This window comes from Pongo abelii, chromosome X (genome assembly GCF_028885655.2).
Source record: "Pongo abelii isolate AG06213 chromosome X, NHGRI_mPonAbe1-v2.0_pri, whole genome shotgun sequence".
NCBI lineage: Eukaryota > Metazoa > Chordata > Mammalia > Primates > Hominidae > Pongo > Pongo abelii.
The window spans coordinates 111,542,692-111,566,338 of NC_072008.2; the positions used below are offsets into that span (position 1 = coordinate 111,542,692).

The following is a 23,647-nucleotide window of genomic DNA, read 5'->3' on the forward strand; positions in this document are numbered from 1 at the left end:
TATAGCCCCTTTGCCTCTCCCAGTTTCCCATTTTGTTAATGTCTTGACTTAGTGTGGCACATTTATTACAATTAATGAAACACTATACATTATTATTGAAGTCCATAGTTTACGGTAGAGTTCATTCTTTGTGTTACACAGTTCTATGGTTTTTGACAAATGTAAAATATCATGTATCCACCAGTACTGTATCATACAGAATAGTTTCACCGTCCTAAATATCCCAGAGCTTTGTCTATTCATCTCTCCCTTTCTCCTCAAAAACTCTTGGTAACCAATGATCTTTTTACTGTCTTTATAGTTTTGCCTTTTCCAAAATGTCATACATTTGGAATCCTACAATATGTAGCCTTTTCAGACTGACTTCTTTCACTTAGTGTATGCATTTAAGGCTTTTCCATGTAGTTCTGTGGCTTGATGGTTAATTTCTTTTTATCAATGAATAATATTTTATTGTCTGGATGTACCACAATTGTTTACCCATTTACCTATTGATTGACATATTGGTTATTTCCAAGTTTTGGCAATTATGAATGAAGCTGCTATAAACACTTGTGCAAGTTTTTGTGTAGCTATAAAAAGTATGATTAATGCATCATACTTTAAGACAATGTTTAGCTTTTTAAGTAACTGCCAAAATATCTTTCAAAGTGGCTGTACCATTTTGCATTTCCACCAGCAATGGATGATAATTTCTGTTGCTTCACATCCTTGCCAAAATTTGATGTTGTCAGTAATACTGGGTTTCAGTCATTCTAATAGGTGTGTAGTGTATGTCATTGTCTAAATTTAAAATTCCCAAATGACATATGACATTGAGCATATATTCAGATGCTTATTTGTTATCTGTGTATCTTCTTTGATTAGGTGTCTGTTCAGAACTTTTGCCCATTTTTAAATTAGGTTGTTAGTTTTTTTATGGTTGAGTTTTAAGAGGTTTTTGTGAATTCCATATAGAAGTTTCTTAATCAGTATATGTTTTGCATATATTTTCTCCCATTTTATGGCTTATCTTTTTATTCTTTTAACTGTTTTTCACAAAACAGATGTTTATAATTTTAATAAAGTCCAACTTATCAATTGTCTTTTTCATGGACTACATTTTTGTCATTGTGTCTAAAATTTTATCAGCAAACACACAAATGAGGAAGAGAAAGAACACAAATATTACCAGTACAGAAAACAGAAAACCACCAAACCACAATATAAAAAAGCAAGAGACAAAGGAAGGAAGGAAGGATATACAAAACAACCAGAAAGTAATTGCAAGATGACAAGAATAAGTCCTTACATATTAATAATAACCTTGAATGTAAACAAATTAAATATCCCACTTAAAAGATATAGATTGGCTGAATGAATTTTAAAAGTAACCTAAATATATTCTGCCTAAAAGAAACACATTTCACCGGTAGAGACACATATAGAATAAAAGTAAAGGGATGGAAAAAATATTCCATGGAAAAGGAAATGAACAGTAAGCAAAAGTGGCTATACATATATCAGATAATATAGAATTTAAGTCAAAAACAGTAAAAAGAGACAAAGAAGGTCATTATATAATGATAAAGTGATCAATTTGGTAAGGGATATAGCAATGGCAAACATTTGTGCACCTAACACAGGAGCACCCGGATATATAAAGCAAATATTTTTAGATCTAAAAGGAGAGATAGACATCAATAAAATAATATCTGGGGACTTCAACATTCCACTCTCAGAAATAAATAAATTATCTAGACAGAAAACAACAAAGAAACATTAGATTTAAACTGCACCTTAGACCTAGTGGATCTAATAGACAATTGCAGAATGTTTCATCCAGCAGCTGCAGAATTTACATTCTTCTCATCAGCACATCAACATTCTCAAGAATAGACCATACGTTAGCACACAAAACAAGTCTCAACAAATTTTTTAAAATTGAAATCATATCAAGTATCTTCTCAGACCACAGTGGACTAAAACTAGAAATCAATAACAAGAGGAGCTTTGAAACCTGTAGGAATACATGGAAATTAATCAACATGTCTCTGCACAACGACTGAGTCAATGAAGAAATTAAGAAATAAATAAAAAAAGTCTAGAAACAAATGAAAATTGAAACAAAACATACCAAAACCTATGGGATACAGCAAAAGCATTACTTGTTTATAGGTATAAATTTGTAGTAAATACAGTTAAAATTTATGCTTACATCAAAAAGTAGAAAGATTTGAAACAAACCACCTAACAATGCACCTCAAGGAACTGGAAAAGCAAGAACAAGCCAAACCCCAAATTAGTAGAAAGAGTAGAGATCAGTGTAGAACTAAACAAAATAGACACTCAAAAACTACAAAGGATCAACAAAATGAAAAGTTACTTTGAAAAAATAAACAAATTTGATAAACCGCTAGCTAGACTAACCAAGAATAAAAGAAAGAATACCCAAATAAAATTAGAAATGAAAAAGGAGACATTACAACTGATACCACAGAAATACAAAAGATTATCAGAAACTACCATGAACAACTATGCACTAACGAACTCGAAAACCTAGGGGAAATGGATAAACTCATGGATAAATATAACCTACCACGATTGAATAAAAAAGAAAGAGAACCTGAACAGACCAACAGCAAGTAATGAGATTGAATCAGTAATGTCTCCCAACAAAGAAAACAGTATAAAGACTTCTTAAAAAAACAAAAAGAGAAGTACCATATGATCCAGCAATCCCACTACTGGGTATTTATCTAAAGAAAATGAAATTAGTATCTCAAAGGCATACCTGAACCCCCATGTTTATTGAAGCACTATTGACAATAGCAATAATATGGAATCAACCTAAGTGTCCATCAATGGGTGAATGGATAAAGAAAATGTAGTATATTTGCACAGTAGAATCCTATTCTGCCATAAAAAGAATGAAATTATGTCATTTGCAGCAACATGGATGGAACTCGAAGTCATTATCTTAAGTGAAATAAGCCCTGTACTCACTCATATGTAGGAAGTAAAAAAAATTGATTTCATGAAGGTAGAGATTAGAACGATGATTACCAGAGCCTGGAAAGGATGTGAGTGTGGGGCTGGGGGGAGGAAGAGAGGTTGGTTAATGGAAACAAACATATAGTTAGATAGAAGGAATAAGTTCTGATGTTCAATAGTAGAGAAGGGTGACTATAGTTAACAACAATGAATTATATATTTCAAAATAGCTGAAAGTGAGGACTTGAAATATTCTCAACACACTGAAATGATAAATGCTCAAGGTGATGGATATCCTAGATACCCTCAGTTGATTATTACACATTCTGTATATGTAACAAAATATTAAATGTACACCATAAATTAAAAATATTATGTATTAATAGAAAATAAAGTGATTATTGATATAGCTGGTTAAACATCTACTATATTTATAACAGTTTTTTTATTCATTGCTCTTATTATTTGTTTCCATTTTTGTTTCCCATGCTTTTTCTGCCTTCTCTGGTTTTAATTGAGCATTTTATATTATTCTATTTTTTCTTCTCTCTTAGCATGTTATATGGTTTGCTTCTTTGTACTCACCAAATTTCATGTGGAATTGTAATCCCCATTGTTGGAGGTGGGGCTGGTGGGAGGTGATTGGATCATGGGAGTGGTCCTTCATGAATGGCTTAGCACCATCCCCTTGGTGCTGTTCTCATGATAGTGAGTGAGTTATTGTGAGATCTGGTTATTTAAAGTGTGTAGTGTGCACCTCCCCACCCCTCTCTTCCTCCTACTGTTGCTATGTGAGGATGCCTTGCTCTGTGTTTGCTATTCCCTGTGAGTAAAAGCTCCCCAGAAGCAGATGCTTCTGTACAGCCTGTGGAACTGTGAGCCAATAAAACTTTTCTTATTAATTACCCAGTCTCCGATATTTCTTTATAACAATGTGAGAATGAACTCAAACAGCATATCAATTATATTTTCAAATTTTTAATTGTATCTCTAGAGTTTGCAAAATACATTTCTAACTAATCTAAGTCCACTTCCAAATAACACTATACCATGTCACAAGTAGTGCTGGTGCGTGATAATGGAGTATTTCCAATTCCACCATTTTGTAACATTTCTGTCATTAATTTCCCTATTTATAAGCTATAATCATCAAATACATGATTGCTATTATTTTGAACAAACTGTTGCCTGTTAGATACAGAATAAGAATAATAAAATATTTTATTTTATTTTGATTTATCCCTGTTCTAACACTATTCTTTATGTGGATCCAAATTTCTGATATATATCACTTTCATTTTCTCTGAAAATCTTTTAACAGTTTTTCCAACACAGATTGACTGGTGACAAATTCCCTGTTTTAGTTTGTCTGAGAAAGTCTTTATTTATCCATCACTTTTGAAGGATACTTTAACTGAATATCACATTCTAGGTTTGTAATTGTTTTATTTCAACACTTTAAATATTTCACCCCACTCTCTTCTTGCTTGCATGATTTTTACAGAGAAGTCTGATGAATTTCCTATTCTTGTTTATCTATAGGTGTGGTGGGTATTTCTTTTTACCCCTCTGGCTTCTTTCAAGATTTTCTTTGTCTTTAATTTTATGCAGTTAGAAAATGATATGCCTAGGTGTAGGTTTTTTGGTATTTATTCTGCTTTGTGTTCTTGGAACTTCCTTGATTTGTAGTTTGGTGTCTGTTAATAATTTTAGAAAATTTTCCAAGCTTATTAATTAAATATTTCTACTGTTCCTTTCTTCTCTTTCTGGTATTTATTATATGCATATTACTTCTTTTGTAATTGTTCCTAAATTCTTGGACATTTTTTACATTATTTTTTGTCCTTTTTTCTCTTTGAATTTCAGTTTAGGAGGTTTCTATTGACATATCTTCAAATGCATTGATTCTTTCTTTGGCTGTCAACATATTTTGATTTCTAGAGTTTCCTTTTGATTTTTTTCTTAGAGTTTCCATCTCTGGTTACCTTACTAATTTGTTGATATATGTTGTCCACTTTTTTCATTGGAGCCCTTAATATATTAATCATAGTTATCTTATATTTCCAGTTTGGTAATTTCAAAATCTCTGCCATATCTGAGTCTGGTTCTGAATGTTTGCTTTGTCTCTTCAAACTGTGGGGATTTTTGTTTTGTTTTGCTTTGCTTTGCTTTTTAATATGCCTTGTTACTTTTTTGTTGAAAGCCAGATATGATGTATTGGGTAAAAGTAACTGAAGTAAATAGGCCTTTAATGTGAGATTTTATGTTTATCTGACTAAAAGTTAGTACTGTGTTTACTCTTTCATATAGCTATAGGTGTCAGAGGCTGAAATTGCCTCTAGTGTTTTTGTTCTTGTCTCCACTGTTTTGTTTGAATTTTCCTCGAGATTACTTCTTAAATAGGGCCTGATCTTTGCAGGTTTTTTTTTTTTCAAATAAAATCCCTTATTATTATACAGGAGCCTGATTGATGTTGTGGAACATATTTCAAAATTCTATGATGTCACTGCCTTTAGTGAGCTTGTGCCCCTGGTATGTTACCTTCATAAGTGTTTCGTAGCTTCCCCCATCCCTTTAGGTGAGAGGAAAGCTAGAGTAGTCATTTCCCTTCTCCCAGGTGGGCTAGGCTTTGGTAAAACCTAAGTAGTTTAGGTCATGATAAAGTGGTTTCCCTTGAGAGCAAGCTTTAAAAAAAAGAAAAGAAAAGAAACAGGATCTTGCTCTGTCACCCAGGCTGGTGTACAGTGGCACAATCATAGCTCACTGCAAACTCTAACTCCAAGGTTCAAGTGATTCTCCCACCTCAGCCTCACTGGGAATACAGGTGCACACCATCAAGCCTGGCTAATTTTTTAAAATTATTATTTGTAGATATGGGGTCTTGCTATGTTTCCCAGGCTGGTCTTGAACTCCTGGCCTCAAGTGATCCTCTAGCCTTGGCCTCCCAAGGCCTAGAATTATAGGCATGAACCACTACACTCAGTCAACAAGCATTTTTAAAAGGAGGACAAAGTGCTCTGGGCTCATTTTAAAATGGTCACTTTTCCCTTTCCCCCTGCCAGAAGCATAAGGGAACCTTTTTCCAATCTTCACAGTAAGAACTTAGTAGCGCTTATGTAGGCAAAACTCACAAAATTGTGGGGTCCCCCTAAATATAGGTCTCGTGGTGTTTTTAACTCTCAAGATAGTTCATGGTGGGTCTCCAGGAATTTATCTATTACATTATAAGTGTTTGTGCTGGTACTGGCTTTGCTCCTGGGGATCTCATTCCAGTATGCTGTGATTCTCTGTATTTGCCTTTCTCTCAACTTTCTGGGGCAGAAGTTTGCCCTGTGACTTGTTGTTTGAGTGATTTAAGAAAAGTTGATAATTTTCGGTTTGTTCACTTTTTTCTTTTTGTGAGAATGAGAGGGACAATTTCCAAACTCTTTATAGTATTAATTTGTACTAATAGTACCAATCTAAATAAAATTTTGGAATATAGTGATGTCTGTCACCTGAACTGGTTACTTTCTATTGTACCAGTGTTCACTGCTACTATAACTTGCCTTTAATGTTAATATTTAGACCCCTCTGGTTACTACCCCTCCCTCACTTGCCATGGATGCATGCATATGTACAAACTCATCAAACTGTATACATTAAATAAGTGAGTTTTTTGTATATCTATTGTTTCAATGATCAACTTAAAATGTATGTAGTTCTTACCCTCCCACATAATATCAATACTTGGAATGAGATACTTCTAAGGTCATATGAAATATATCCCAGGATTCCCTCCCTTATAACCTCTACTCTGAAACCAGTCTCTTTAATACCTCTCTTTCACACATTCTGCAAAAACCTACTCTTGTCTTCTATTCTGGAAAACCCTCCCTTCTTTTCATTTAGTGAGAATTTTCTTAAGCATTTTTTGGATAACTTAGTCAACAGTAGTCTCTCCATTCTATGACATACTGTTGTAAGCATGAGTGTACCACCCTGCTTTGCCTTATTCTTTCTATAATTTTCTGCAACTGTGTACATCGTGTCTCCTCATTTAAATTTTAAAGTTTAATGGAAGAAGGGACCACATCTTTTAATGTTTCTATTTCTTGTATGCCAAATATATAGCCCAGAGCCAGGCACTTATTAAATATTGGAAAAGAATCATTTGTGGATTGTTATATTCGTCACAGAATTAGAAAAAACTATTTAAAAAGATATATGGAATCAAAAAAGAGCCCGAATAGCCAAGGCCATCCTAAGCAAAAAGAACAAAGCCTGAGACATCACATTACCTGACTTCAAACTATACTACAAGAATATAGTAGCCAAAATAGCATGGTACTGGTATAAAAACAGACACATAGACCAATGGAACATAATAAGCAATGCCACCAATCAACAACCATCTGATCTTTGACAAAGTTGACAAAAACAAGCAATGAGGAAAGGACTCCCTATTAAATAAATGGTGCTGGGATTATTGGGTAGCCATACACGGAAGATTGAAACTGGACTCCTTACACCATATACAAAGATCAACTCAAGATGAATTAAATACCTAAGTGTAAAACCAAAAACTATAAAAATCCTGAAAGACAACCTAGGAAATAGCATTATGGACATAGAATCTGGCAAGGATTTCATGACAAAGATGCCAAAAGCAATTGCAACAAAAACAAAATTCGAAAAATTGGACTAATTCAACGAAGGAGCTTCTGCACAGAAAAAAAAAAACTATCAACAGAGTAAACAGACAACCTACAGAATGGGAGAAAACATTTGCAAACTATATATCTGACAAAGGACTAATATCCAGAATCCATAAGAACTTAAAAAAATTAAAAACAAAAAAAATTCCATAAAAAAGTGGGCAAAGAACATGAACAGACACTTTTCCAAAGAAGACATACATGCAGCCAAACAAGCATATGTAAAAATGCTCAACATCACTAAGCATTAGAGAAAGGATAATCAAAACCACAACAAGATACCATCTCACACCATTCAGAATGGCCATTATTAAAAAGTCAAAAAATAGCTGATGTTGGTGAGGTTGCAGAGAAAGGAGAGTGCTTGTACACTGCTGGTGGGAATGTAAATTAGTTCAGTCATTGTGGAAAGCAGTTTGGCAGTTTCTCAAACAACTTAAAAGAGAATTATCGTTCAACTCAACAATCTCATTATTGGATTATTGGGTATATACCCAAGGGAATATAAATTGTTCTACCATAAAGATGCATGCATGGCTATGTTCATCACAGCAATATTCACAATACCAGAGACATGGAATCAACTTAAATGCCCATCAGTGGTAGACTGGATAAAGAAAATGTGCTACATATACACCATGGAATAGTACACAGCGATAAAAAACAATGAGATCATGTTCTTTGCAGCAACATGGATGGAGCTGGAAGCCATTATCCTAAGTGAACTAATACAGGAACAGAAAACCAAATACCACATGTTCTCACTTATAAGTGGGAGCTAAATATTGAGTACATTTGAACACAAATAAGGAAACAACAGACACCAGGGCCTACTTGAGAGTCTCAGAGGGTGGCAGGAGGGTACTATGCTTATTACCTAGGTAATAAAATAATCTGTACACCAAACCCCTGTGACAGGCAATTTATAAAACAAACCTGCACATGTACCCCTGAACCTAAAATTAAAATTAAAAATAATATATTTGCTAGAAAATTATGACTGCTCTGTTGAGTGATTTGTAGTCATAAACACCATTTTGATCTTTAATTCCAAAAAACGCAAGTCACCTATGTTTTTCAGGAGCTGATAATTAAGACACCTCATATATATTAATAGATGAACCAAGGATCATTTTTCAAATCCTCTCTCCAGATTCTTTCTGCAGCCTGTGAAGAGCTGTTTTTGGAAACTGCATTAGAAGAAGGAAAGGCTTGGTTTGGAAGAACAGGATCAGCTTTCCACCCTGTGCCTGGCAGAGGCTATGGCTGCCCTCCATGTGAAGCTTCAAATTAAACTGAAGTTGTGGTGCCTACGCAGCTTCTGGAACTACAGGGGGTTCTTCCACAGCAGGTTACACAGAGCTAAAATAATTGAGTGTGGTGTTATTTACCAACATCAGGGAGAAAAACAGAGAGCAAAAGTCAATATAAACCATGAAAGTAGTAAATTCCCAGTTTTGTCTTGGTTAGGTACATGTTGGGAGAGAAGAGAAAAAGAGAAACTACAACTTTAGTCGGGAAAAATAAAAACAATTTATAGAAAAACTAACCATAAGATGTGGTCTCCCAAATGCAGTTAAGAAAATTCTTATACTTGTCTGGTTCTGCGATGGTACATAAATGTAAAGGGCTTGAGATTTTAGTATGAGAGACTCAGATTTTAGAAACTCCATTCCACCAACCCAACTTTAAGCCCTTCCTGCTCTCAAATGGGAAGCAGAAGAGGTTAAGCCAAGCCAGTCTTAAATGTCAGTAAATGTAAATACAAATATTTTTGGAGTAGCTAAAATACAATCTACCTTCAGATAATGAAATGTTTGTGTTTAATAACATACCTTTACATGTGCATAGTGCTATTTACTTTTCAAATCACTTTAACCCATTTTACCCTTACAACAAAGTTAAAGTACGTATGGTAGTTATTTTACAGTTTCAAGATGAGTTAAATTAAGGCACCATTGAGTTAATGATTTTGTAAAGACCAAGCCTGAGCTTGTAATTGGAAGGCGGGTACTTAGAGCCCAGTTTTTTTCTGAGCAGTCATGTTTCCAATTTTATGCTGAGTGCCAGTAAGTCATAGGGATATTGCCTGCATTTATAACCAGGTGTCCAAAAAGAAGATGAGAATTACTTCTGCTTCTCCAATTTCCCATCTAAAATATTTCATGATTGAAAAATATATGTATTTAAGAACCTACTCCAGAACTAAACTGCAGGGTTGTCACCATGTAGACTCATGATTCGCTCCTTCTTTGGCCAAAGGCAAGAGAAAGAAAAGAAAAGTTGACAGGGTACCCACTTTCATCTCACCCAGAAGGTAGCTGGTCGTTGTTGAGAGTGTAACACTCCAAAGAAACAGGAGGCGCACTCTTCAGGAAATAACCCAAGCAGTTCAGCCCCTCTGCAAAGAACATCTGTTCCTAGCCATACAAGATCCTTTGCAGCTTTAAAAAAAGCAAGGCTAGGAGAAAATGTTGCAGAGGGCTTCTCCTGTGAGGGCAGAAAGCAGAGGGACAGATGGGGAGCAGTGTCTGGAGAAATCAGGGTCATGGGCATGTTAGCATTATTGGTGGATTAGGGCTCGGAGCACATTACTGCATTGGACAAAAGCCAGGAGAAAAGCAGAGAGTAGGCTTCTCACTAATGTGTGGAGATAGAAGGCCACTAAAAATCTTCAGTTTACTTCTCATAAGGCAACCATATTCAAGGCCCCCTTCTTTACACCTTTATCTCACTACTGTCAAAACTTTAACCTCTACCACAAAACCTATACTCCTACAGATTTTTTCCCTTAATGCCATGATGCAAAAATCCAATTAGTTTCCATGATCTTAGTTTAGAGCATGGACCCCAGTGTTTCCTCCTTTTCACCATACAAGCCAGGTTGACTTTATTTATCAAAGCCTAGTGGCATGTTAATATTTCTTTTTGCCAAGTGAATTATTCACTTCTTTTCTTTTCCATCTTATCTTCATGTCAAGAGCCACTTTTTGTGTTTTCTTGTAGAAGGTCCCACCCACACATACACCCAGCCAGGATTCTCCACACCCATCATCAGAGACCTGTGTGAGCTGTGTGACCATCTGTAGTCTTTGCATGGCTGCTTTCTGCCCAAATCAAGCCAATTCAGCCAAGAATACTGTCTTTATTTCAGGCTTCTCAAAGAGCATCTTGGAGAAAAAGAAGTTGAGTTGGCACTCATCTTTGACTCAGTTGTGGAAGCTGACCTGGCGAATTATACCTGCCATGTTGAAAACCGAAATGGACGGAAACATGCCAGTGTTTTGCTGCGTAAAAAGGGTATTTATTTTTATAACTCTAACTATGGTTTGCTTAGCTATCAACAACTATTGAAGTTAGAGATATTTCCTGGCTTTATTTTATCATGTGGTGTAAACCTTTATTAACCATTTTGTCTTTTTAAGGAAAGATATTTCTCTTGCTCTGCATATGAGCATAAAATACCTATGATCTTCAATACCATTAGGAAGTGGATAAATGAAATGAAGTATTGTCATATGTTAAATCCAGTGACATAAATTGTACCTTAGTTATAAGTGTTACATAAAGTTTGATATATATTTGACATTCAATATTTTCTCCATATTTTGCCTTCTTATATCTTATATTGCTTAAATGAAATGCAAGAGATTTTATTATTGGATGAGAAACACAGTTGCTTTTTTATTCCCTGACTAAAAAATAAAAAATTAATAATCCTATATAATATTCTTACAATTGTTATCATAAAAATTACAAACCATATTTTATGATATGATCTGGTATTAAGAGGTCTTTATCAGGTGCATATATTTCTAAATATTTTGGCATCCCTTTCTCAAGTTGGTTCCAGACGGGGTGGAAATTGTATATAATGAACAAAGAAAAGAAACTCTAAATTTACATATAAAGGAGATAAAAAACAGATATACGAACAACAAACAATCTCAGCAGCTAGAGTAGCTTCTGAATTGGCTCTTACCTTGCTATGACTTTTGATTGCTACAAAAGGCTAAATACTTTCTGTATATGTACATCTGGCAAAGGCTTTGCAAATGTAGCAGAACAAATGTTCTCAATCAGTGTTCTTGTTGCCTAGGTTTTAGAGCAATAATAGAACAGATTCAATCAGCAAGGTCACTTAGTTGTACTTCCTGGCCAGGATGGAGTTTATATTTTCCAGCCAGCCCTAATACTTGACAATGACCAGCAGCTCTTGAAGAAGCAGAGAGGAATCATTATTCTGAAAATAATGCATTTATATCTCTAGCGCCACTTCGTACTCCATTATACTTGGTTCTATCTTAAAATAAAGGCATATTTAAGTGTAAAGGAGTCTAATGGAGAAAGTAAAGTCAGAAGACCCAGATTCAGGAGATCCTGGTTCAGTAGGACTGACTTGTCTTATTAGACTCACTAAACCTTAGTTTTCTTATCTTTAAAATAGGATTAATAATACCTACCTTGCAGAGTCACTTTGAGGTTCAAATAATAATGATATAATGGGTGTGAAATATGCCATAACCAAACAGTCTTCATTATTATACTGAACTTGGATAATTTATCCTAGGTAACCACTTAGGAACCACATGAAGGGCAGGTATTGATCATGCCCAAACACCTTGTGGCAAGGATCACTTTGTTTCTGTTCATCTCAGTCTTATTTTGGGCTTAGAGATCCTCCAATCAGAGCCTGCTGCTATACCTCTGTATCCTCAGAGATATCAACTTGAGCAATGTCTAGCTAGTAATAAGCACTTAGAACCCATTCTGGTCAAATAAATGGTTAATTTTTTCTTTTATTAATGAAGACTTAGCTACAGCCAGCACTATGATAGGTGCTGGGGAATAGAATGCTGAATAAGATAGACATACCCAGGTCTTCTTGGAGCTTATACTCTTTGGAGGAGTGAGAATGCAAAGAAAGACCAAGATTAAACATTTTTTTAAATTCTACAAAAGATATATAGTGTTATAATTAAAAATCTGCTATGAGGAAAAATAATGGGGGGTGTCTTATCAATCAGCCCACATGGACACAGAAATAACCTTATTTGAGTTTTAAAATAAATCCATTTTTCTTTAATAAGTAAAGCAACACAGGGCAGCCCCTAAAAATTTCTAAAAATTTGACACTACAAACCAAGACACACTATAATACCCTGCTATCACCCAAGGCTTTTACAAGAAAACTGGTCTAAATCATGTTAACTGGCAATGTTAATTCTCATCTTCCAAATATGTAAATATTGGAGTTCCCCAGGGTTCAGGTCCCCTCTTCTCACTCATTCAGTAGGTGATTTTATTCTATCTCCATCTCATGGTTTTGCTTACCACTTACATGCTAACAGCTCCCAAATTTATATCTAGCCTGGACTTCTCACCTGTATACTCAATTGCCTACTAAATAACTCTACTTAGAGATCTAGTAGGCATATCAAATTTAGCTTGTCCCAAACAGGATTCCTAATTTCTCCTGCCTACAAACCTGATCCTCCAGTCCCCTTCTCCATCTCCATCACCACTGTTCTATTTGCTCATGCCAAAATCTTTGGAGTCATTCTTCACTTTCTCTTTTCTCTACTCACATCCTATATCTACTCCACCAGCAAATCCCATGGCTTAACTTTCAAAGCCTATTTAGACTCTGAACACTTTTCCCACCTTCACTACCCACATCCTCTTCTGAGCCACCAGCACCAATTACCTGGATCATGGTAACAGCCTAACTGGTCTCCCTGCTTCCACCCTTTTCCTCTCACAGTCTATTCTTATCACAACAGTCAGAAGGATCATTTAAATATATAAGTAAGGTCATGTATTCCCCTGATCAGAACCCTCCATTCACAGTTCCTTCCCTTTCCACTAAGAATGAAATCCCACATCTTTACCGTGTCCTATAAGGCACTACACAATCTGTTCTTACATCTTATCTCATTTTCTACCACAATTTTCCTCATACATTATACACACTAGCCTGCTTTCTGTTTCTCATGTTCACCAAACACAGTCCTGCCTCAGGTCCTTTGCACTTGCTGTTTCATCTGTCTGGAACACTTTTGCCTCCAGCTGTCTCCATGACTCCCTCCTTCCCTTCATACAGATTTCTACTTAAATGTTACGTTCTTGATAGGTATTTTCTGTCCATCCTATATAAAATGATATCACCTTTCATTTTCTTTTTCTTCTAACCTGTCTCTACTTATTTTCACTTTGTCTATTACTATTGGATATTGTATTACATATTTGTTTGCTTCTTGTTTTCTTTCCCCCACTAAAATATAGAATACTGGAGAACAGGAACTTTTCTTGCCTTATTTACTGCTGTATCTCTAGTGCATAAAACATAATAAGTGCTCAAAACTATTTCTTGAATGAAAATTCTCCTCATAGAGGACAAGCACAATCAGGTGAGCAATAGATAACAGGGATTGATAAAAAGAAGATTTGATCTGTGATTTTGTCATGACTAATGTCTGCCCTGGATTAGCTAAATGCATTTTTTCTTTTCAAGTATTGTTTACTTTCCAGGGATTGCAAACTCAAAGACCTCAGGTCCCAGGAAAATACTGAATTTTTAAAGAAGAAGGCTGGATATTAGACAAAATCAAAGCATAGACCAGAGAAAACATGCCTTGCTTTAAAAGGGCAACAACTACTTTGTTCTATAAGATTACTGCTGTTTTTGCTGGAATGTATGCCCAGGGATATGAGAGCTTTGAAGTTTTCAAGTGAAGCTGAAAGACTGGATATGATGTCTTTTAATTTTTAAATATTAGTATTCATTTTTGAAACATTGTATGATCCAACAAAACCAATTTTTTGGCCCATAGTATACCAGTTTGTACTCTCTGTTCTAGGTAGCAGTTAAATGATTTCATTGTGCTTTACAAAAGTATGCAGTTAATCTTCCCTCACTTGGTCTCCTTAGGAGCTTCTGACAATATAGTGGAAGCCCAAGAAAGAGCAATAATCCTTATGGAACTGTCATATTTTTTTTAAGTCAGAACAAGCTCTGGCTTGTTTTGAGAAACTTAAGATATTTCCTTTGGAGTTGGACCTTTTAAGCTTTATCACATCATAGCCTGGCCTCATTGGCAGTAGTATTCCTACTTGGAATACTAGTATGGCTTGTTTTATGGAACAATAACTTCTTGATGAGCTGTAAGTCAAATATTTAAAATGCCTTAAGTGATCATTATGGAGAAGAAACATGATGCATCCTTTCATTAAGTGAAAAGGGCTTTTGTAAAATGAAAACTCACATCTAGTATATCCAATTAACAGGATCAAGTTTTGTAACCTATCCATCTTCTTACCTATGTATCTTCTGTCTGCACCTACCACTTCCTTATTCTCAGGTGAACAATTTGCCAGTAAGTGCAACTAGCATTTCAGTAAGAAGTTCGTCTTAAATTTTTTCTTTGGTGAGCTAAGAGTCTGAACTTAGGTTCAAGAAATTCTGATAATTATTTCTATTTCTCTGCACATACTTCCTTTCTCATAAAACAGAGGCATATCATTGAATCTCTCTCTCTTCATTCTCAGTGCTGCTGCTTCACTCTGTCCCACCATACCTGAATAGAAAACTTTCTGAGCCTGCTCAGGATGCTATAACAAAACACCTTAGACTGGGTAATTTTTAAACATTATAAATTTAGTGCTCACAATCCTAGAGGCTGGGATGTCCAAGATCAAGGCACCAGCAGATTCATGTCTGGTAGGGGCCTATTCCTCATTTTTGTCTGAGATATCAGAATGGCCTTTACCATTCATATTTCTACTAACATTCTGATCACGACCATTTAGGCAATCTCTAAGATGACTGAGGAATTCCCTACAGCTCTCTTCTTCCAAGCCCTCACCAGAATTGCCCTTAAGGCTCTTTTCATGGCTATATACCTCAAATCTCTTCTACCCTCTATCCATTATCTACTTCCAAAGCTGGTTCCACAACTTTAGGTATTTGTTACAGCAGCACGCCACTTCTCAGTACCAATTTCTGTCTTAGTCCATTTGGGCTGCTATAACACGATACCGTAGACTGGATAGTATATAAACAACAGAAATTGGTTGTTCACAGTTCTGGAGGCTAGGAAGACCAAGATCAAGGTACCAACAGATTTGGTATCTGGTAAGGACCCATTTCGCGTAGATGGCACTTTCTTTGTGTCTTCACATGGCAGTAGCAGCAAACAGGTTTCCTCAGGTATCTCTTGTAACAGGCCCCATTTATGAAAGTTCTACCCTCATGACCTAATCACCTCTCACATGCTTCCCTCGTTTTTTATTTTGTATTTTTTTAGAAACAGGGCAGGTCTCACTCTGTTGCCCAGGCTGGAATGCAGTGGCTCAATCATAGCGCACTGCAGCCTCAAACGCCTGAGCCCAAGTAATTCTCCCACCTCAGCCTCCAGAGTAGCTGGGACTACAGACACACCACCATGCCCGACTAATTGTTTAAATTTTTTGTAGAGACAGGGCTTCACTTTGTTGACCTGGTTGGTCACAAACTCCTGGCTTCAAGCGACCCTCCTGCCCCGGCCTCCCCAAGTGTTGGGATTACAGGCTTGAGCCACTGTGCTTGGCCAGGCCTCCCTCTTATATAATCACCTTGGGGGTTAGGTTACAACATATGCATTTTGAACAAACATTCAGACCATGACAGAAGCCCTCAGGTGGGATCTCCTAACCTGCTTCCCAACTTGTGAGTCAGAGGAGCAAGCTCAAACATTCCCTGCATTCCCTCTCTCCAGTCCCTTGGCTTCAGTTGCTATTTGTCCCATTCTATAATATCTGATCTTTGTGTTCACAGTGAAGAAATAGGTGGGTTCAAACTAAGAAGGTAAAAAGAGCTACACATGTACTTTGGGTGCCTAGAAAAAGTTACAAGCCCATAAATATTTGCTGTTCTTGCTACAGCTCTCTTTGTGAAGCATATACAAGACACAGCCCAACTAAAATGACTTTCGGTTTCTTAGTCAGTAAATGTCCCTAGAAGTATAGATCCTGCTGAGATTGAAAATTGCAATTGAAAATAGAAGACAAAAGAAAATCCAGGTGTCATTAGGGTGATGGCAATTCTGCCCTCTGATTATAGGATAGATGTTTCCCTTTTGATGTGACTGCCTGGGCTGAATCAAAGAATCTGGTTGAGTCTCTGGGTCTAGGTTCACAGTTTTCAACTTAAACAGCCATCATTACATAATATCTTTCAAAGACATTTTTATAAAGTGGACCCCAAAATCACAAAGGTACTTTTTTCACCATGGTTTTCTTCCATAAATTTACGGCTGAAAAAATGTCTGCTACGTGAGAGCACAAATTGTTCCTGCTGCTGAAGTTTTCCATCTACCTAATAGCAACTCTACTCTGTAAATAACATAGAAATTGCTGAAAAACTTCCCATTCCACGACTTTTAAAACATTTGAAAGCTCTTCTGACCAGAGAGAGAGACAGAAAGACCAAAAAAATCATAGCATAAAGGGAACATCTTAAAACAGGAAAAACCTTTTGAATCAAGTCAATTAATGCCCCAAGATGAAAGAGAAGTCAGTTTTCAGAGTAACAAAGAAAATTGTATTGCTCTCTCTATTTAAAATTGGCTTTTAATAATGTATAATTGATGGTGTATATAAGATGGTGAGAAAACAAGTAAAAATTGTGATTTGCAGCCAACAGAGATTTCTTAAGAAAGCCTGCTTTATCCCCAGCATAGGCAGAGGTAGAGGAAGGTGGTGGTTCCTGGAGAGCCACGTTTTACATAGAGGGCAGGAAGCACTGCTAATTATGTGGTGAAATTTTTTTCTTACCTGAAATTTTGTGGCTTAGGTTTTTAAAAGACCACCTCCTGCAGCAGGCACAACAGACACAGATTCCAATCTCCTACCCCTATTCATTGCGTGTGCCCTCACAATGTTCCTTGTTGGCATATTTTGTCCTTCACAGAAGCCCCACTCTCTTCCTTTTTCTATCCTTCCCCCTCTCTCCATACTCAAAAAGAGTGACATTTATTTGTGTTTCTTACATTTCCATTCTATTACTCTCCTGATTGGCTGTTCTCTCTCTCTCTCTCTCTCTCTCTCTCTCTCTCTCTCTCTCTGTCTCTCTCTCTCTCTCTCTGTGTGTGTGTATATATATATATATATATATATATACACACACATATATATATACACATATATATATTCTTTTTTATAAAATATAAACTACTAAATGGATCTTAATTATTATATTGAGCCTGGCTAATTTCTCTTAAGCAATAATCCTGTATAGAGATAACGGACATTCCTAGAGAAAGGTTGACAGTCTGGCTTTCAAGAGTGACAGACTGTCAATGGCCAGCAATTTGATTTTGACAGTGCCCCAGAATTGATCCATCCAGGAAGACTGACTGATGCCAACTAAACTCACAAGAAACTGATGTACAAACTAGATTGTCTCTCTCTTTTCTAGTTTCCATTACATGGTAAGCTGAATTAGTAATAAAATAGTCACTTGGTAATTATGTAATTACGTTAAAGGGAGGTTAGGTAATCTTTTAGGTAATTTTATCTAATTATAATGAGACCAATAATGTCCCTGTGGAAAATACGTCTCTGGTCTGATGTCTCTCAGATTCAGTATTTTTCCTATGGACATTGCTGAACTCACATTCTAAATTCTCCTCTGACTTCCCATTTCTCTAAATTTCATGATACCATATCCTCTTTTGATGATACACTCTTTAGATTTATTAATATCGCTGATTAACTACAGGTTAAGTCACTGTTCCCTGAGCCTGGGAGACATTATGTCTTCTTCCATTATATTTTCATTTAATTGTTCCAATACTCAGAGTTCTAGGGATGCCCCACGGGAGCAGCCTAAGTCTGCTATCAGGTAGGCTGGTGTTGGCTGAAGAGGCCAAGTGATTAGCCTGGATTTCTCATTCTGTTTTAGCTCCATTGGGCATATTATATCACATATATATTACAGTCATTTATTCAAATAAGTAGGGGAAATGGATAAGCTAATTTTACCTGCTTACCTTATATTGGATTATGTTCTACTGGGGTTAAATGAAACAGTTAAATCCTGCAAACTCATTAGATTTTATTTGATTCTGAAAGTAATTTTATGATGTTGTTCTGCAAAAGAATAGGGCCTGTGGCCTGAGAAGTACTAGATGGTAATCTTGCTAAACCAATAAGATAATTAAACAGAAATAAGAAAATATTGGCCTTGGACCCAGAATAAAGTAGCTTTAATAGTTCCCTGAAATACATTTAGAGCAAAAGCATATATGTGACATCTTAGATGCGTTCAAAACGAATTGAGAGCAACTATTCCTTTTCAGATAGACTTACCACTTTTAATAGTAAATTGATCAAATTTTAAATAGTTTATTTTACAAAAATTTGATTCATACAAATGTATCAAGAGCAAAGCTACTGCATTAAGCAAGAATTTTCTGGAAAGGAAAACAGAATGATAGTACATCTTATATACTAGAAATATGGGAAGATCCCAAGTGTTGCTGATTTAATTACCTTTTCCTGTTTATTCTGTTCGCTCCAGATTTAATCTACAAAATTGAGCTTGCAGGGGGCCTGGGAGCAATCTTCCTCCTCCTTGTACTGCTGGTGGTCATTTACAAATGCTACAACATTGAATTGATGCTCTTCTACAGGCAGCACTTTGGAGCTGATGAAACTAATGATGGTAAGCTGTCTCCTATTGTTCAAATTCCATTAAATGGCATGCATTTGTGATTATGTAAGAGAACTTCCCTATTTTTAGAAAGTACAAGCTGAAATATTTAGGGGTAAATGGCTATGGCAAGTTACTTACCTTTAAATAGTTTAGAAGACTTACCAAGAAAAAGAGAAAAGAGGAGAATATATTCTGAGTAAATGCTATGTATGTATTTTGAAATAGTTTTATTTTTATAATATTCCTATACATTTGACTTTATTTGCAATAAAAAGTTTAACAATGAGACATTAGTCGCTCAGGGGATAAAACAATTGCTGTCAAATCCCTCCCCCTTAGTAAGAAGCAAATTAAGAATCAATTCCAATTTTTTTCAGAAAATGCAAATTTAAGTACAGATCATTTATAGCCATTGCTGCCATCTACAAAACAAGCAATCATGCAAGAAACAGATTGAAAGCTATGGAGACAATCCTTTTAAAGCTCAAAGTACATGTACCTACATATTTTGAATACTTATAGCACCATTCTCAAAAGTGACCTGAAAGAATAAAAATTCAGAGTGTAGCTAATAATTTTCTTATATTTGCTCTTTATGAATTTTGAAAATCTTATGAGTGAAATATCAATAAAGCAGTGTACTGAGCTTTGTTTCTTCGAACATTTAAAATGATTTAATTTTTTTCAAGAGTACAAATTGCCATGTTTCCAATCAAAATCAGTAAGAAATCATGGCATGTAGCTTCTTATACATAAAGTTATCATCCCGAAACTGCTGTAAGCCTTGGAAATATGTATAGAATGCCACAGGTAAGCCAAAAATTTTTTAGAAAGTAGTCCAATTTGGAAAACATTATTTTAAAAAGACAGACTTAAAACTGAGTTTTCATTGTACCAAAATAAGTAAGGTTGGAGCTTTTGTTTATTTTTTTAAGTTGGTGGTCTTACCTCAAAAAAGAGAAATTCACAATTTTGATTTTAATTTTGTAGTGATAGATGTAATGTCAAAATTTTTGAAGAATCTGATTTTGGTCTTATTGTTACTATTATGTGAATGATCATATGGGTGGGTTTTAATTGACTTTCATATTTTCATAGTAAATTACAGAAATTATTTTTGTTTTTTTTAACTACAAGCAATGTGTGGTTTTTTTTGTTTTGTTTTGTCTTTTTTTTTTTTTTTTTTGAGACAAAGTCTCACCGTCACCCAGGCTGGAGTGCAGTGGTGCAATCCTGGCTCATTGCAGCCTCGAACTCCTGTACTCAAGCAATCCTCCTGCCTCAGCCTCCTGAGTAGCTGAGATTACAGGTGCATGCCACCATGCCTGGCCAATTTATTATTATTATTATTATTATTATTATTATTATTATTTCTTGTAGCGACAGGGTCTCGCCTTGTTACCTAGGCTGGTCTCAAATTCTTGCATTCAAGCAATCCTCTGGACTTAGCCTCCAAAGGTGCTAGGATTACAGACGTTAGCCACTGCACCTGGCGTGAAATGCTTTTTGATGAGTACATATGCCTGCTCATTTGCTCATTTTCAAATCTACACATTTACTCAGCAATTACAGCAGCCCATTTAAAAGTACTACAGACTCTTATTCAGACATATCTTAATGAAAAATTAAGGCCTATTCCAACAATTATTATATACACTGACAATATATATGGAAATATGATCAATTACCCTCAGTTCGTCCTCTATACAACAGTTAATATTGAAAAATCTCGACTTCTTATCTGTACACAGAAAAAAAACTAGAGAGAATGTGTTACTGAGGGAAATGTCCCTGGTTCCCAGGTGCCAGCAAGTGGCTAAAATATCCAGTTGTGAAGGCAAAAGATGCATTATCTATGTAAAAGAACATAAAAGGGGCCAGGCACAGTAGCTCACAAAATCTCAGCACTTTGGAAGACCTAAGCAGGAGGATTGTTTGAGCCCAGGAGTTCAAGACCAGGCTGCACAACATAGGGAGACCTCATCTCTACAAAAATTAGTTTAAAAAATATTAGTTGGGCATGGTGGTGCATCCCTTTGGTACCAGATAGTCGTGGGGGCCGAGTCAAGAGAATCGCTTGAACCCAGGAGTTCAAGGTTGCAGTGAGCTATGATCGCACCACTGCACTCCGGCCTGGGTGACAGAGTGAGACCCTGTATCTAAAAGAAAAAAGAATAAAATAAATAAAAATCTGAAAGGGAGGCTTCTGTGATTAATATGTTTTGAGTCCTGATAATATGCAGTTTGTTAATCTCTGAGATTATACAATTTATTATGTTAATCTACAATAATTAATTACCTTCATCACTGATACCCAATAACCTAGACTAACTGATCAGTTGTAGTACATATTTGTGAGATTAATTTTATGCTGATATGATAGAATTTTTCAGGAATTAAATATTCCACTTTGCATCTTTATCTGCAATGTGGCTCATGGGTTCAAAGGTGTCCAGTAATATAGAGCATTTTGATTACATAATTTTATGTATGGATTCCAAATTCATTGTTTGGGAGAAAATGCATTATGGGGAGAGGGTACTTCGAGTGTTTTCATTAGGAAGGATGGTTAAAATATTTTATATTTCTGCATAGAACCTTGGACTTTAAGTATATAACCTCTGTATTAGCTTCAGTGGAATACTAAAAAGTCAACATGTATATGGTGAAAATGAATAAATGAATTTTAACTGCCTTTTAGAAATCTACAGTTACAGAATGCCAAATGTCATCCAGATAATCTATCAAATTTTTCATTTCACTGTTTAAATATTTTGACATATCATAGACACAACTTAATTTTAACCATATGCTTTTTCTTCATGCTCTGTGACAATATCTATAATAGTATTTCCTAAAAGTTCTTATAAAAATGCCTGATTTTGTATAAAATAAAATCCATCCAACAAACTTTAACTTCTTAGCCATGTTTAAAATTTAATTCATTTTATTTCACCCCACCAATGATTGCTTCATTTATTTAACCTTTCAATTTTTCAGTCATTAAATATTTAAGTGTCTACTAAGTGGCAGGGACTATGCATGATGCATTTACTTATATTCTTCATCTGGATCAACACTGCAGTCACACACACACACACGTACTATAGTAGGTAGTAGGTATATAATAATCAACAAGATTACACAGTATTTGCTCTGTAGAAACTAGGAGTTTAGCACTCTGTTTAGCACAGCTGCGGAACAACGGAGCTATAAACACGAATGGCTTCTTGATAGGGAACAGGATTCGAATCAGATTTTATAACAGAAAAGGACAGACGTAACAATAGGAAAATTATTCTACAAAACGTTTTGTTATCTTCCTTATAACTTCTCTCTTTATTAGGAACAGCATACCTATGGTAACCACTGTGCCAGCCCTCTTCCTTACACTGTTCTGTCTGCATTGTGCTCTATTTCCTGGTTCTTCAGATGAGCTTAGTCAGCATGATTTAGCACAAAGGAAGGCTCATTAGCCTTGCCTAGAAAAGTGGTGCTGCTGAACAGCCTTTTGGCTTAGAAACTATTTTCAGGCCTTGCTGTTAACCTTATTTGCATCATGTTGTTGAGTTTGCTTTATCTATCTTGCTCCTCTTTGTGAGCAACAGCTGCAGCTATTCATGAGGTTTTCTTGGCTGTCTACATAAGGCTGAAGTGCATTATTTAAACTGTAGCATCCGTGTCACTGCTGGCTCACTAGCTAGTATTCTAAAGCTTCTGGGACATCTGACATGGTGTCTTTGAGAGCTTTCTTCCTGCTCTGGCCAGCCACCATAAGCTCTTCACCTTTAGTTCATCTTAAAGGGACATGAATGGAACCAGAAGCATTCATTTTTTCAACGAATGGTGTGCTTCTAGAATGCGAGGTAAAATTTATAATCCAGATGTGTTGGGTGTTAATACGTACCAAGGACATGCATGCTCTTTGTCACATCTTAGAAAATGTAAGTATAGAAGTACTTTCTAGGGGTAAGTGTTTGTAGCATTGAACTGCAATATCAGAATATAGGTGGAGCCAGTAAGGACAGAACCAAGAATATGTGAGTTTAGTATGTTTGGAAGACAAATAACCATAGTACAAGCAATAGGACAGGAGTCTAGAAGGTCTGGTCAGATGGGTAAAGAAGTCAAGTAGCCATTGCAGATGCTCAACAAATAATTGTTGAATGAATTAATAAGTGGTTGAATTTAGGGAGGTTTGTGAAATAGGAAAGTTATCAAAGTCAGAGAGAGTAACAGGGTCTGGTCTGACATTATGGAGTTTGAGGCAGCAACACTATCT

The 23,647-nt window shown here is 35.8% G+C and overlaps 1 protein-coding gene across 3 annotated transcripts in view; it reads left to right on the plus strand.

The window, feature by feature from the left end:
• The window catches only part of IL1RAPL2 (interleukin 1 receptor accessory protein like 2), a 1,231,199-nt gene that overhangs the window by 1,191,125 nt on the left and 16,427 nt on the right, over nucleotides 1-23,647 (plus strand). For all 3 annotated transcript variants that reach the window (XM_002831949.3, XM_054544919.1, XM_054544918.2), the window contains exons 8-9: nucleotides 10,825-10,970; nucleotides 19,231-19,374. In XM_002831949.3, coding sequence (XP_002831995.1) covers nucleotides 10,825-10,970; nucleotides 19,231-19,374 — 290 coding nt within the window. The remainder of the gene's footprint in view (nucleotides 1-10,824; nucleotides 10,971-19,230; nucleotides 19,375-23,647) is intronic.